General features: G+C 41.4%; 6 protein-coding genes across 6 annotated transcripts; 3 read left to right on the top strand and 3 right to left on the bottom strand.

The window, feature by feature from the left end:
* Positions 1–762: 762 nt before the first annotated feature.
* Positions 763–2325, top strand: BDB00DRAFT_877129 (uncharacterized protein; the record flags this gene model as incomplete). Its single annotated transcript, XM_053127566.1, has 1 exon — positions 763–2325. One exon carries the CDS (start codon positions 763–765, stop codon positions 2323–2325), a length of 1563 nt encoding a protein of 520 aa, XP_052975037.1.
* A 450-nt stretch (positions 2326–2775) lies between these two features.
* On the top strand, positions 2776–3523 carry BDB00DRAFT_846909 (bola-like protein-domain-containing protein). The gene is made up of 4 exons (XM_053125189.1): positions 2776–2866; positions 2950–3056; positions 3122–3155; positions 3229–3523. The coding sequence occupies exons 1-4, from the start codon at positions 2825–2827 to the stop codon at positions 3364–3366; spliced, it is 321 nt and encodes a 106-aa protein (XP_052975036.1). The 5' UTR covers positions 2776–2824; the 3' UTR covers positions 3367–3523.
* Positions 3524–6101, bottom strand: BDB00DRAFT_846904 (uncharacterized protein). Its single transcript, XM_053125188.1, has 6 exons — positions 5739–6101; positions 5211–5636; positions 4814–5129; positions 4542–4719; positions 3862–4457; positions 3524–3797 (listed from the first exon to the last, which is right to left on the bottom strand). Exons 1-6 carry the CDS (start codon positions 6039–6041, stop codon positions 3730–3732), a joined length of 1887 nt encoding a protein of 628 aa, XP_052975035.1. The 5' UTR covers positions 6042–6101; the 3' UTR covers positions 3524–3729.
* A 924-nt stretch (positions 6102–7025) lies between these two features.
* On the top strand, positions 7026–8198 carry BDB00DRAFT_963275 (translationally controlled tumor protein). The gene is made up of 5 exons (XM_053129750.1): positions 7026–7096; positions 7164–7189; positions 7320–7364; positions 7471–7872; positions 7969–8198. Exons 1-5 carry the CDS (start codon positions 7069–7071, stop codon positions 7969–7971), a joined length of 504 nt encoding a protein of 167 aa, XP_052975034.1. The 5' UTR covers positions 7026–7068; the 3' UTR covers positions 7972–8198.
* Positions 8199–8898: 700 nt separating this feature from the next.
* BDB00DRAFT_884743 (uncharacterized protein) lies at positions 8899–11185 on the bottom strand (the record flags this gene model as incomplete). Its single annotated transcript, XM_053128355.1, is given in 11 exon segments — positions 8899–9021; positions 9039–9191; positions 9300–9329; positions 9449–9595; positions 9673–9728; positions 9836–9898; positions 9990–10051; positions 10144–10517; positions 10570–10598; positions 10740–11014; positions 11070–11185. The coding sequence occupies 11 exon segments, from the start codon at positions 11183–11185 to the stop codon at positions 8899–8901; spliced, it is 1428 nt and encodes a 475-aa protein (XP_052975033.1).
* Positions 11186–14601: 3416 nt separating this feature from the next.
* BDB00DRAFT_846893 (uncharacterized protein) lies at positions 14602–14959 on the bottom strand. The gene has a single exon (XM_053125187.1). It carries the CDS (start codon positions 14886–14888, stop codon positions 14697–14699), a length of 192 nt encoding a protein of 63 aa, XP_052975032.1. The 5' UTR covers positions 14889–14959; the 3' UTR covers positions 14602–14696.
* Positions 14960–16378: the final 1419 nt, after the last annotated feature.

Genomic DNA, 16378 nt, shown 5'->3' with positions numbered 1-16378 from the left:
CAGTGAAACTATTACATACTACAAGTTAAATGATATACCGGAAAAAAGGAAGTGAGCACTTTTTTTCCAAACATTTATTTTATGTATTGGCTTCAGAGAATGATCAATTGACATAGTAAAGTGCTTGATGACCTTCTGGTTAGTATTGGCCTTTTAAGTGAGTGACAAATAGAAGCTGTAATAAGTAGAAGGAGAAGTGATCGATGTAATGCAATTTGCTACATATCAACTTGGGCTTTTTTCTGAAAGAGAGAATACAGTATAACCGTTTAATGAAAATGATCAGCCAATGATTTTACCTTTTGAGCGATGTGTTAAATGTATGCAATGTTATAGGAGAAAAGATAAAAAGGACTGCTGGTCGCCGTACGATTTGTATTATCAGTGTACCATCGGCGCCGATATGCATACCGATCTGTCAAATGTTTATGCGCACATACGAAAGAATTTGTCACTATACCCCTGTACTAAAGCTTCTGCATCCCATATAATACTATGGCTAGGAATTCTCCTCTGCATCTTTTGTAGCAGCTGACAGTTCATTTCCCCCCTTTAATTTTTCTGTATGATAACTTTTTGTGCATACGATGAAAAACTTTGATTGTATCAAGGAAATTGTTTCAGTTGTATATACGTGTCGTAGCACTAGTTTAACTGTTTTGGAGAAAGGGGAAAGTAAAAGGAAAAATGTATAAATATGCGCATGGATTCGCTACTTCAGAAATCTTCGACTATAACTAGATCGGCAAATAATCATCCAGCATGCGCGTTTCCGTAATTTCTATCGCTGCTGCTGTCATCTGTTTATTAGCAAGTAGTGCTAATGATGTTCAAGCCATTTCTCAATCGGCTGCTGGTACCGTTCCTGCTCCTACCCAAAGTCAAGGTCAACATGCTGCCAACGATACAGATCCATCGACCACCACTCCTGCCCAAGATCAAGGACGAAACAAACAAGAAGAGCAGCCTGTCGATATCAGTTCTGAGTGGATGTCCCCTGAAGAACTTGCTGAAATACAACAACTAAAGCAACAAAAAAGCCAACCTGCTTCTGGTTCACAATGGATGACCTCTGAAGATCTTGCCAAAGCTCAAAGTCAAGGCCAGGGGCAAAGCCAAGATCAAGGTCAAAGCAAAGGTCAGGGTCAAGAAGCATCCAACAGCCAACAAAAACGAAGCCAACAACAACCTGCAGAAAGCAATAGTAAAACTCCTGCCAACCCCGAGCAAAACTTTCTTTCTGCGGTAACTAAAAATGTGCCGGTTAGCAAACTTACTGCCCTTAGTCAAGCTGCACCACTGGCAAAGCGTCAGATACCGGATCAGGGCCAAGGTCAAAATCAAGATCAAAGTCAAAGTCAAGGTGAAGGTCAAGTTCAAGTTCAAGGTCAAGGTCAAGGTCAAGGCCAGGGTCAAGAAGCATCCCAAGGTCACGGAAAAGAAAGCCAACAACAACCTGCGGAAAGCCATAGTAAACCTCCCGCCAATCCAAAGCAGGACTTATTTGCCATGTTAGCTAAACATCTGCCGGTTAGTAAACTTGCTGCCCTTACTCAAGCTGCACCACTGGCAAAGCGTCAAATGCCAGATCAAGGCCAAGGTCAAGGTCAAGGCTTAGATCAGAGTCAAGCTCAAAGTCAAGCTCAAAGTCAAGCTCAAAGTCAAGCTCAAAGTCAAGCTCAAGGCCAGGGTCAAGAAGCATCCCAAGGTCACGGAAAAGAAGCGTCCCAAGGTCAAGGAAAAGAAAGTCAACAACAACCTGCGAAAAGCAATAGTAAACCTCCCGCCAAACCAGAACAAGACTTATTCGCTATGCTAGCTAAACATCTGCCTATTAGCAAACTTGCTGCCCTTACTCAAGCTGCACCACTGGCAAAGCGTCGAATGCGTAAGCGAGGATCAGAAGTTGATGCCGACGAGGTTGATTTAAAGCAGCTTCCAAAGCTTTGTGCCGCATATTGGAAACAACAAGAAGATGATGCGCAAGCCGTTAACGCCAAAGTCCCTGAGTATGCTGGTGCCTGTGATCAAATTGCTAACTCTTGGAAAGCTTACTACAACCGAAAACAGCAAGAGTTAGAACGACAGCAGCAAGAGTTAGAACGACAAAAGCAACAGAAAGAATTGCAACAACAAATAAAGGAGCTGCAGCAGCAGTTGCAACAACAACAAGAGCTACAACAGCAACATCAACAGCAACAGCAGCAGCAGCAGCAGACACAACAGCAACAGCCACAACAACCCCAGCAACAGCAATCTCAACAACCTCAGCAACAGTCATCCAATCCAAACAACTATTATACTTCTTCTCTTCAGCATTCCTAAATCAGAAGCTATTTTTACTATTGCTGATATACTATCAGTGTATACCTTTCATTCTGTGAATTTTTATTATGTGACGCTATAACCTTTCTTTTTACTCTCCTTTATTCTCTGATGATCACTTGAATCATAAATAAAACAGATATACATATATATTGTATGTTTAAATAGGAAAAGTGAAAGTAGAATAATGCGCTGGCTAAAAGTATGCATCGATATCATATTTACTGATCGGCCACAATACAAACAATCTATTAAACCATCAAGCACATGTATAAGACCGTCAGAAAGAGAGCAACGAAAGCAGCATTATTAATCTTACAATATGCGACCCAAATAACGGGGTCCTTACATTATAACGAAGAAATCACATACGGAGCGAGTGAGTCAGGTGAGGAAGAAGTACGTATTGAAACTGAATTAACCAAACCATTCATACTCAGCTTTGTTGAACAAGAAGTTCCCAACCACCCCAACTTTTATAACACGCACACGTTTAAAAATGGCCACCAAGGGTCCCATTGAGGAAGCCGCTGAGCGCAAGGTGAAGTCTATAATCACATTCACACGTTTTATACTTAATGATTAAATTGATTTGTTAAAAAATATTACTACTACTTTATGTAGATCACCGAGGCTCTCGAGCCATCCACTTTGGAGATTGTTAATGAATCTCATTTGCACGCTCACCATGCTGCCATGCGTGGCAACACAAACCCTGAAACTCATTTCCGGTAATTGCTTATATATATATGTCTCGATACTATTTATACAATTACTGAAATATTCGTGTTTCTAGTATTACGATCGTGTCCGAAAACTTTGCAGGAAAGAAATATTTGTTAATAAAGGTTAATGTGCATCAATATTACTGATCATTACTAATTTTGAACACGTGATATAAAGACTATGATGCAACGACATCGTCTAGTATATGGACTATTAAACGAAGAACTGCAAAACGGTATCCATGCATTATCGTTGAAAACGAAGACCAAGGAGGAGATGGAAAAGGCAGCAGCAAAGCAGCAACAGCAACAATAGTACCATAGCAGCGAGAGAAGAAATCAACGACGACATTCAAATACATCTTATACTTTATGTTTTCACCTATAATCACGCATCCCCTTACATTACATTATATAAGAAGAAAAACCTTAATACAACAACAAGAAAAGAGAAAGAGACGAAAACGTCATTTTGCATCATCTTACACTTTTTTTATCTTTATTTTTGTGATATAATACGTTAGAAATGCGTGACAGTGTTTGTTCAAATGTCTGTGTATGGTAGAGGAAGAGGAGGAGAGAGACGTGAGGGTGAATAGCTAGCGAAGTTATAGATGACGGAGACGAAGAAGTATTTTTTTTTGCGTTTCTCTAGTTTAGAGGATGTAGCACGATTGATTTAATCAACCTTGATGCTAGCAAAGATTCTTTGCAAGAAGACCAGACAGGCCAAATAACCAACAGCACCTGTTTTTTTTATAAAACATGTCAGAGAACGGATCAATTGAAGCCTCCAGTCCCATGTTCTTACCTGTCAACAAGCTGCACAACAGCGAAATAACACCAGAATAACCAAAGTACAGCACAGTGCTTGTCAAACTGTTGATATCCAACTTTGTGAAATAGTACAAGGCCGAGTACAAGAACACATAGACACCAGCTGCACCGGCGGTTGCAAATGCGCGCCAGGACCAGTGATAATCCTCGCTGCACAAGTGGAAGTAGCACAACAGAATTGTGACTTCACAGCACGTCAAGATCAAGACGACAAAGACCAAGAACAAGAAACCGATACCATAGTAAATTCTATGGAACCAGATGCTGTTCATGATAAAGTAGAGTTCGATAAAGATGGAGCCGAATGGCAAGACACCGCCCATAAGGATGGATGGGATAGGGCGCAAGTAGAATGGCTGGTCAGGGATTTGGCGAGGGATCTGGTTCGTTCGGACAGGGTGTTCGACCTTGGCTTTGCGGAAACCAAAGTAGGATCCGACGGCGCTCAAAGGAATTGAGATCAAGAGCCAGATGCCGATTAGGGCAACCATAGTGCCAAAAGGCACAGCGCCCGAGGATTTTGAACCGATTAGAAAGAAGTTCAGAGCAAAGAAGGTGCTCAAAAGAATGCTAAAAGGTAGAAAGGGTTCTTTTAAGTAAAACTGATCGAAATAAGTCAAAACTGTGATCAGCAGCATTGATAGTTAAACTTACCCTGGCAACATGGTAGCAGCCAAAAAAATGTTGAGCTTCCACTTGTCGCCGCCGTTCATCTTGTAAATACGAGCGGAAACAAATCCGGAAATGCAGCCAAAGATCATGAAAAAGACAACCATCACAGTGGCAAGAGCACCACGGTTCGATGGGGACAAGAAGCCCAGCACAGCGAAAACTAAATTGAAAAGATACAGTTATTATTAACCTCTTCTATGTGGATTTTTTTTACAACGAATCGCTGTACGCTGCTTCACGATGTTGAAACTTACCAAGAGTCAAAGCGGTCATGGCGACCAATTGGGAGCCGCTACCAACAAGCACAGAGAGCAACATGGGACGAGCAGGGGCACGGAACACATCACCATGAACCAACTTCCAGCCATAATCTTCCTGAACATCTTCCTGAGCCTCGACAGCATTGTAGCGCGAGATGTCTTTGTGCAAAGCACGCAATAAAATCATGGCAACCATGCCCGTCAAGAAAAGAACAATCACGATCGAGTTAACCAGCGAGAACCAATGGATCGAAGGATCAACCACGTGGAGATAGTTATCCCAACGCGTAGCCCATGCAGTCGTTGAAGGCTAAAAAACATTGCACATTGGTTTTTGTTAGAAAAGGTTATCGCCAATGCCACGCTTTTTTATCATTCTTCTTCAACTTACAGTCCAAGTCACACTGTAGGTATAGACAACCTCAGAAGAACCATCTTCCTTCAAATGCACAGCCGGACTATCCGGATCACAGACAGGGTTGCCCTTCCCATCAATCTTGGTGTCATGACTGGATGCGCTAACAAGCACACCAACCACGCGTTTCTTTTCACCAGGCAATTCGTGGTACTCGATATTGATCGAGTAATGGTTGTTTAAAGCGGCAGTGCCATCATTCTCGCCCAATCGAACGCCAATATTGTAATATTCTTCCTTGGTGCGTTCGTCGATCGCAATATGGGCTGCTGGAAGGCCATCGACAACAAAATTCAGGGCATACGTGTCTGCAATACATTGGTTGATATACTGAGCATCTTCTTTAGGGATAGCCGATGTTTTGCAAAGTCGTTTGCATTTTTCATTTTTGCCCATAAACAACTAGAAATGGTTTTTTGAGTTAATATACACACATATATTGGAAGCGTTTTTGTTGTGTTTTTTGTTGCTGTTGCGTTAATTATAACTATATCTGTATGTTACCTCAAAAGGAGAAGTGAAAATACGATCACCAAACAAGATGCTGCCCAAACTCTCGGACTGTTGCTGAGGACCACCTTCAGGTTGGCAGAAATGGAATCGCGGATCATAATAATCGTATGCAAGTACAGACTTGAGTTGTTGATTCGACATTGGTGTCAAGGAATTCACGTAAAGTGGAACAGCATCGCCGTTAACATAGTCGATGGGCGCGACACCGGGTAAATAGAATGCATTTGTTTTAGAGACGCCCAAGGCGAGTAGAAATAAGGCAGCAGATGACCCTGCCCTTGACAAGAACTTCATCAGTTTCTATAAAATTGGTTGAATACGTCTGAGGGAAGCGGAACAAGAAGCGAAACGAGCGACTAACATCAAATTAGTACACCAGCCCAAGCTACCTAATTTAGTGCACTTTTTTACCGGATTGAGTTAATACATTCTTCCCTACTTTCGATCATATCACCTTTCATTAGTACTTATATTAGTAGTGCGCTTATTGTTAAATAGTCATCTTTTGATGTAGTTTCCCGTAAGAAATACAGTACCATTGAAAAAAGTATCAGCTAAATTGATGATGAATATCATAGCTATTTTCTTATTAAAGTTGGAGACAAGAGTTGTGAGATAATAGTGCTTAATATCACTGCTGTGACACGGCAACCTCCATAAATAATATCCGCTAGCAAGAAAGAGAAAACGGATACACTTAATGTACGAGCTTATTCAAGCGTTTCCCGGCGAAAAAAACAAAAATAAGTTACAAGTAGCACTGATTGTTGCTATCAACATCTTCATCTCAAAAAGAAGCACCGCTCTCTCTCCTTGGCATAATGCAGTGTGGCTCTGCCAATAAGCAAACATGTGCTTCACAGCCATTTGTTGGATATGTTCAGCTATTGTAATGGCTGTTTAGCACAAATTAAAAAATAAGCTCTCAAATAAGTCAGATTGTTTCAAGGCATCTTTTAAGCACAATAAGCTGGAAAAGTAGAAAGTGAATCTCATTTCTTAAAAAATTTATATACAAACAAAGAAATAAAATTTCTGATTTCATCTACAGGGAACGGAAAATAACATACGGCTGTTGATGCAGCGCAGTGAAGCTTCTACGCACATCTACCAAACAGTTGAACTTCTTATCAAAGGTAAAACTGGCCTTCATGCTGTATACGACAAATCACAGCCAATTTTACCATACACGCACGCACGATTCAGTGGGACAAAGCGGGCGATTTCTAACTCCGTTGTCGTGGAGCGTGTGTTCGTGTGGGGGTTCCTATAAGCGATTCTTCCCTTTGCAAAATCCATCCATCCCTCTCTTTTTCCGAAAATGCTTCTGTACCGTGATATCCTTGCTGGTAAGCATCGCTAACTGATGGATGAATGGAGGTATACGATGGATGTACTAATTGGTATGGATTTTAGGTGACGAATTGTTCTCTGATGCTTACGTATGTTACAATAATCGATGCGGGATTTTCTGATATGGACACTATGCAGACCATTTTCCCATCTGCAATTTCAACCGAGAGAATTTGCTCGCACGCTCTTTACTAACGCTTCATTTCATATTATATATAGCCCATCAAGCTCGTTGACGACGTCGCTTATGAAGTTGACTGCCAAGTACGTGACTTATAGGATTTCCAAGTTGGAACAACACTGAAGGCAAAAATACGTGAATATCGTGTATTTACTGATTTGGTATATAAATTTGTTTGTTTCTAATTAGATGATCACCGTCAAGGAAGGTGAGGTTGACATTGGTGCTAACCCCTCTGCTGAGGGTGGTGATGAGGGTGTCGAAGAGACTGCCCAGACCGTCAACAACGTCGTCCACTCGTTCCGCTTGACCGAGACCTCGTTCGACAAGAAGTCGTACATGGCTTACATCAAGGGCTACATGAAGGCTGTGAAGGCCAAGCTCCAGGAACAAAACCCCTCCCGTGTCGCTGAATTCGAGGCCAAGGCTCCTGCCTTTGTCAAGAAGATCCTTGGTAACTTCAAGGACTACGAATTCTACGTCGGTGAGTCCATGGACCCCGAAGGCATGGTTGCCTTGTTGAACTACCGTGAGGATGGTGTCACCCCTTACTTCACCTTCTTGAGAGATGGTCTTAAGGAAGAGAAGCTGGTAAGTTGATGTTGCTATTAATTCTTTGGTCTTTGTATAAGTCTTTATTTTGCACATATAGTTTAACTCATTATGCTTTCCTTTTCAATCTTATAGTAAATCAACCACTTGATACTTTCTCTCTCTCCCAACTTATTTTCTCTTGTACATGGATACGCATCGAAAAGCATTCACTTGTCCTTTGTCCGCGGTTGCTCCCACACACCGTAACAACAATAAATAATGTGTCTAAAATATCTCACTACTTTTTTTTCTAAATTATGCTAACTGTAAACACAGTGGGAAATTAAGGGGTGAGGATGAGTGTAAAGCTAGCGGAATGATGGGGCTATTTGCAAAACTTGTTCTTTTGTGTTCATTAAACCCACGCCACTTTTCATAACTGGGTTTTATGCAGCAGGGAACAGGCGTAATAGGCGTGGTTGTGTTTTTGATCCGGAGCAATGGTGTAACCTAACACTACATGCGTCATCTGCGAGTGCGAAATGAAGGTTTTTGTAGAATAGGAACAACAGTTGCTACAATGCTGGCCTCCATATCTGTCTGCTACATGTTATGTTGATTGCAATGATAATGACGCCGAGCCTCGGTTCCTGCTGCTGTTGCGGGGATGCTGACAGTAACTAGTGGTCGTGGCCGCGGAAAACACATATTGGTGAACTTTCGGTATCATTCAACGGTCGCAAAAGAGCAAAATTATGACTATCAAGTTCTGACTAGTATAACCGAGAAGTAATATCAAGGTTCGCACCCCAAAATAGAAAAGAGCTAGACGACGGATTCTCCTCAATGATGCTATAACTCTTCTACCTAAGGTGTAACCGAAAAGTATTGGTTTTTGTCATCCTTTTACTTTGTTATAATCCAAATGAGATGTGTATTTTTGATCAAGTTTCCTACTGACTAAATCTTTGCCTCATGATGGATAGGTCTATTCATATGCAGATGTTGTGATCTGCGTAAAGATTCTAGACAATTACTGCATTATCTATAATATATCATATATGCTTTGCTTGTGTCTTTCTATCATAACTTGGATGCTCGCTTCGCGTCCTCTTCGGCCTTGACCTCATTTCTCAGAACATTTCGCAGAATTTTTACAGTAGCACTCTTGGGGATTTGATCACGGAAAATCACGGATTGGATTTGCTTGTAGCTAGAATCACCTTGTCTGCCACAAACTTTTTAAGATCCTCCGCGACCTTTTCGCCCTGCTGTACACCTGGTCTGAGAACGATATAGGCACGTGGTATTTCAGTGACTTGTTCATGATCGTATAAGCCAATGACGGCACAATCAGCAACGTCTGCGTACTTAAGCTATTATATAGATACATGATCTTTAGGTTAGCTTGCACATCGAGAGTATGTAGTGAGAAAAAAAACAATTTTTCATCCCTTTGGTTTTGTGAATGATAACCTACTTACCAGTATGCCTTCCAATTCAGCAGGTGCAACCTACACAATATTTTACAAGCAAAAAAAATAAGACATATGTTCATGATTGTTATTGAAAAAGCCTCTTTCCTCAGCACACGCCGTGTCACTGTACTGACTAAAACTCAGTAAGTACATACCTGAAAACCTTTATATTTGATTAGCTCCTTTATACGATCAACGATATAAATATGACCGGCTGAATCGATTATAGCGACATCCCCAGTGTGGAAGTAGCCTTCAGAGTCAATACAATTGGCAGTTTCTTTCGGACGGTTAAGGTAGCCCTGTTAATTAATTTATCGAGAATCGTTATTCATCAGTAACTAAAAAATATGAAGCACAGATAGGCATAACAACAAACCTTCATGATATTCGGTCCTTTCAGCCACAACTCGCCACGTTCACCGACCCCCATTTCTAGCATGAGCAGTAGCAACCGTCCAGTAGTCAGCACCACGATTATTTTACCTATTTTCCAGTTCCTCCCCGCCTATGAGTTAAAAGATTTCGCGTTTATAGCTAACCTTTTCCATTTTCGGCATCCACGACCTTGGCAAACATGTCAGGTACAAGTACACCCGATGAGCCTTATTCACAAAGATGAATTATTAACCATCAAGTCTAATACTACCGTTCCTTTTCTCTCAAATTTGTGTATAAGAAATTTTCATATCATACCTGGAACGATGTTATTATTAGGCTGGATACAAACGACTGGAGTTGTCTCGGTGAGGCCATACCTAAAAAATACATTTTGTTTAAAGAAGCTCTACACTTTTACGAACATTACCCTCACAAGATCCCTGTAACCCTCTAGATATTGGATCCTTACGCTTGTTTCACCTTCAAATTCAACCGCTTTTGTACCTCGTCTGCCAAAGCTGCGTCCAAAGGAGCTGCGCCAGACACAACCACCTTTAGCGACGACAGGTCATATTTGTCAATAGCAGGCGATTTTGCTAATAAAAGCAAAATTGGTGGCACAACACAACCGAAGGAGATCTTGTACTTTTGGACCGTGGTACAGAATTGCTCCAGGTCGAAACGCGGCAGAATGTACACAGGGCGCTGCATATAGAAGGGTGCATGCAAAACCACCATCAAGCCATAAATGTGGAAAAAGGGGAGTACTGCCAAAATACGTGCTGCTTCGCTTTCAGATGTTGGAGACCATATTGCCGTGATATTATTTCGTATTGCAGTATTCTGAGATATCCACAGAGTACGGGTTTGCCTTCCTTTGTCCGTCTGTTATTACGTACGTCGTCATAACACCTTTACTTTTGCCTACGAGATTTACAAAAAAAGCGTTTGTGGAATTATTAGTTATTTGTTTTGTACTTGCTTAAACGCTAGTTTTATATCTCTTAGTAATAATTAGCCGTGCAGCAATGTGTAATTGTTGTTCCTGAGGAAAAGCAAAGGAACGCAAGCTTTTCTCGAACTTAAATTCGACCGTTCTGGCAAGACGGCCACCAAGCAATACCTTAACGTATGGCCGCACACCCTTGACTATCCCCTTTCCAAATACAAAAATGCTTGACCGGGCCAAGCCGACAATGTCGGCCGCTTCAAAAGCCGTGTCCACGTTGGACGAGTGAGCCACAAGAACCTTGGCTTTCGTTTCACGGAGCTGATGCGCCAGTTCGTCCTTGGTATATGATGGATTCGCAGGACTCGATTCGCAGGACTCACAGTTCCACCTGGAATTCAAGGGAAACAATATAACATGATTTCTATGATACCCTAAAAATGTACTTCATAGTACGTACCAGCAACCAAAGTTCCAAATGAACAGCGTCAACGTTCTTTTGACACACTGGATGCCAACGGTCTTGAACTTGGTAAATGTCTCGAAATTTGCAATAGATCATCTGTATGCTTTCAGAACCAGCATACTAGTAAGTGATTCTACTAAGCTTCAAGCTATCGCCGTAGGTGTGTTGAACGTTCTCTTCACGGCCACCAGATCAACATTCGATCATAATGCGTTCCTCATCTAAAACACCAACTGTCGTCGAGTAATCAATGCCATCAGCGTAATTGGGACTTGGACTTTGTGATAGCGGTACAGCTCGGCGACTCATTATGACCTTTTCAACCCTAAGTAAGAGTAGTTGATATTGATTTTTCATATTCAATAGGCTACATAATAATTCTCATCATTCAAAATAAACAGCACTGCTATTGTCCGCAAAATAATTGGTTAAATCGAAAGTGGCTTCTTGTTCATGACCGCCGACGATTGGAATTCATGGTGCACTGTATAGTCGCCTTTTGTGCTCGACGGTCATCTTCCCAAAAGATATCTCGAAAACAGGCTGATAAGTGTTGATGCGTGTCGCTTGCTGGTCAAGCCATCGATTAATGTGGATGAAATTGCAGAAGCAAACAACCTGCTCCAGCAACTTTGCACTGGTGTTGAACGGTTATATGGCCCAGAAAAAACCACGCCGAACATGCACTTGCACGGGACGATCGAGGATAAAGGGCCGTTGTACGCGTACTGCCCAATCTCCAATCAAAGTACTTTTTTTTTTGTAGGTGACAATGGGTGCCAATCAAAATACACCGCCACGCCAAACTGGAAAAAAAGCACCCCGCCATGATGAGAAAAAAAGCCCTGTTTAACACGCATAATTTGCTAATGATCGGTCTTTAAGCTACTTACCAAAAATGAACGTATGTCCCCCTTCCCTTCTTCCCTCTCTCCCGCACCCCCCCCCCAAATACACACAACTCCTGCTCCCCCTTTTTTTTCACTCGGAAATCGATTCTCGACCCCTGCGGTGAAGACCATTCTTCTTTCTTTCCCATCTTCCCTATATATATCCCTTGAGATCTTTTTTCTTCGTCTTCTTCTTTATTCGCGCAAATAAACGACAACAGCAGTAACGATGGTCAGCATTATCAGTAAAATGAAGAGCCAGATCGGCATGTGGCGGATCAGTCGATATACCAAGCGACGAACCTATGTAACCATCGAGGGCGATCAGCAAGAATATCACCCTTATGACGGTAATATGTCGCTGTTATTCATACATATACGCGGGACGACTAGTCGAGCCTTTTGCTGACTCGGAATGGGTTTTCTCATCCATAGATGCTGTAGTAGACGAAAAGAAGGAAATAAAAGCAGGAGGAGGCAAGATGACACGAGCAACACGATACTACAACTATAGCAACAGCAACAACAACAACAACAACAACCGAGATGCAGCGCATCTCTTAACAACATCCATGCTGAACAACGAGTCAGAGATCAATCACCGAGCAAGTCGATCCAACTATTCCGAGAGTTATAGCATGACTGCTGCAGCATTGTAAAGAAAAAAAGAGAGAACAACAGCTTATACACACATATCCAGACCCTTGAATTGTATCATATCCAGAGAAAGAAAAAAAGAAGCTCATCCTATATTCCCTTCCACTCCCTCCCACACAGCCTCCCAGCCTTTTTATATTATCATTAAATATCTGTGAATATATCATTCGTACGTGGCAAAGAAGGTGTATCCTGATGTGGATAGCGACAAACAAGTTTCCGACTGGAATACTAGTGATGATGGTAACCCACAGTCTTGGTTTAGTGAGAAAGCTAGATGATTGTAGTAGTAGCACACAAAGCAGATGATTGTACTCCTCCGCAACTGTATTACTCTAAAAACATAGGTGGTGCGTGTTCAGTGCCAATATGGGATCATTATCTCGCACAATACACACGGATGGAAACCTCTTGAAATTGTTGACAAGTCTCTTTAATAGATTTAGAGTACATATAAATTAACTTGATGATATACATGTTGGCGGGAAATTTATTCGCTCCCAAATCTAGGCCATGGCAGGCTTGGATCTGGTGGCTGTTGTAAAAACCTTATTGGTGCCTCTTTTAGTCTGTAGCCATATATGCCGCTAAAAAAACACAGAAGCTTTGCTACTAGACTCTAAAGTTTTGTATTAAAAAAACAGCAAGTACAAGAAGGGGCTGTCGATCCTTTTAATGTACCTGCAGATCTGGGAGAAAGGTGCGGAGAATGTAGGAGGCTGTTACTGTCGTGTATGTAAAAAAAGTTATCATGTTTCGACTGAGGGGGAAGGGGAGGCTCTACGCCACCTGCGTTCAGCGTTATCTAGTAGCCTTTGAGGGTTTGAAACAATCAGCCAGCATGATTTTTCATGTACTCATCGAGATATCTTTAGCAAAAACAAATATTTCAGCTGCCAATACTGAGAACAAAATGCACCGGCGGTCTTTGATAACAAGTTTTATGCAGCTTCTTTTTAGCTTCGCTCGTGTGCTACCTGGATCGGAATAGCCAACGCAAGATTTGAGATCAGCCGTCGAAAACAAGTTAAAAAGACTCATTTGCTTTGCTCTTTTTCCCTTCGCAGAAACTTACACGATGTTGCAGAGACTCTCTCTCTCTCCAGAAACACTCTGTGCCATATTTGCAAAAAAATAAAAAAAATCTTTGTTTACCGTCCTCGCTACAATACGGCTCTGTTTGATCCAAACTTTGCAGAAATTAGTTTCAACTACGACATTCGCAACATAACAAACAAACAACAACATATACATTTTTTCCAGGTACGTCACAATACATATTAGTGCAAAGGAGGGTATATTGTACCGAGAACATCAGAAGTTGTAGACTTTCCTCCCAGCTCTTTAATTATGTTCTTATGCACAAGTTTCTCATCTTTACTTTGAAAGTATATGCTTTTGACGATCGGCACTAATTGATACGATCACTTATCGATCATGATATGACTTTTTATAAGAAATCATTATACCTGTAGGGTCCTCTGTCACAGATCCTGTCACTTTGCATTTAAGGATGTAAAAATTGAGGGGAGGAAATTTGCTGCATCTTCCATAGTTGTTACGTTTGTGCTAGTTTCCAGTAATGCCAAATTCTTACAATCGTGTGTTCGGTTTGGATATTTCCCGCCTCTTTTTGTACTGAGTTGGTCGTTGGTCCAACACAACCAGCCGTCAGCAGTCCTCTTTCTTTGCCAGACTCGTTTGGAGGTACTGTTGCTGTTGTTGCTGTTGTCATGCTGATTTTCCTAAACTAAGATGATCTGCGTCATAATAATTCGTCCCAGCTCATTACTGTTGTTCTTGTTGATGCATCAGTATTAGTGCACTCGTTACTACTACTAGTACGTACGTTGAAAAACGTGCAGCTAGTGTTTGGGGGAACTGCATATTGCATCATCTATGTACACATTCTCCTTTTGGAACCATTTATTTTGGTCTGGTAGCTCTGTATTCTTTAATGCTGTACTATATTACGTGAGATAGGAACGAAGGAGAGGTGATCTTGTTACATAAGCTACTGCTACTGATCTGCATTTTTTTGTCCAGAATTCTCTCATGGCTCATAAAAATGGTACGTGATACACTTTACAGCATTCCATTGGTGCTTGTAATAATACTTTGGAGAGCCTATTTCCCAGAGCAATCAAAATGGTAATAGCCATCCGTCTTTGTAGTAGTGTGGTATCATGCGACCCATTTGTACGTGCTGAGATCATAATGCTCACAACAAAAACATCAAGGTACACAGGCATATTCCACCCCGCGCGCGTTATTTGGGTCTAGTATCACAAGAATGTTCTTGGACTGTTTCTCTATGTGCCAGTCTATTCTTCATCATCGAAGTATAGAGACAATCTTCGATGGCATGGTCGTACAAGAACAATGTTGTTCCTCCGTCCATCCGTCCGCTTGTTCAAGGACCCCTGCCCTTCATCCTTCTTTCCTCCGATATTATGTCGTGAGCCCGGTAAACCCGCGCACACACAACAGGATACCACAACTACTACCCTGACATGTAGCACGTTACATGGCTAATGCGGTTATTGCTCGGGACCAATACCACCGCTAGTGCTGGGTTCCCTGACTTTTTCTTTTCTGCTCTGCAGCTGCTACGTACATGAACGGATCGGGGGACGGAGTGACTACATTCCTTCCTTCCTGTTACTGTGTGTGTTCAAGTGTTAAATAAGCAGCAAGTACTATCAAGATGTAGTAAGTTTCTGCAAAGTAATTATCAGCTAATGAGGTATGGGATGATTTTATTTCTTCATTATTTGTGCCATGTAGCACAGTTAAAAGATCAAAGACAATAATCTTATTAATATAGCAACTGAGATATTTATCTTATTTAAGCACTGAAATCGGCTTATATCTATGCATCAATGAAATGTTGCGAATGTGTTATCATCTTTGTAATGTTTAGATAAGCCTCCTGCTGCTTTCTTTGTTCCTCGTTCCCCTGCATAATACATGCACAAGGAGAAGAACGATGGGGTATGTACGACGCAGTATTAATATATATGCATCTCATAGACTAAGTGTTACCACATATGGGTAGTAATTCTTTATTCCTTTTGCTTGAAAGATATTGAGTATAATATGTGGAGAATAGACCGTATCGATTTAGGAAAAAGTAAAGCATACAACTGAAGGAAAGGCCAGTTGGACGACAGATAAGTTAATGACGTACAGGGAATAGACAACAAGATAGCTTTTGTCTTCAGCTTTACACAACTGATCTGGTCAGAAGAAGGAGAGGCAGCCAAATGCCAGTAAATGATTTTCATGCTTTATGCAGAAAAAAAAGTTAACTTCCCTGTTATTGTAAGGGATATGTTTGTTAAGTTTTATTGGTGTCAACCCTGCGTAATTGGATAGAGTCAGGGCGCACGGTACCATTATTGAATTGGAGTGACGATCAGGGTGGCTGGCTGGTCGTATCTAACATTGCTGTCTCTTCATATGCGACGATATAAGACTCCACCCCGACACAATATCATTATTTAGAAGCCATACTACAACAATGAAGCTTGGCTCTCGTTACCCAGCTGAGCAACTAGTGGCAATGCCACAGCAATCGAATATGAGTTGAAGTGTATGATACTAATCACTTGAGAAAAGTTGTACTGTAACAGTACGATTCCGGAATAACAACTTGTTTCTGGCTAAGGAGGTGCTTTTTGCTTTTATACCAAGCCAACAAAATAGTGGCGTATTCATCGTCAGCGTTGCACTCAGATAC

This window comes from Zychaea mexicana (genome assembly GCF_025766255.1).
Source record: "Zychaea mexicana strain RSA 1403 chromosome Unknown BDB00scaffold_102, whole genome shotgun sequence".
NCBI classification, from domain to species: domain Eukaryota; kingdom Fungi; phylum Mucoromycota; class Mucoromycetes; order Mucorales; family Lichtheimiaceae; genus Zychaea; species Zychaea mexicana.
This window is presented reverse-complemented; position numbering and strand designations above follow the sequence as displayed.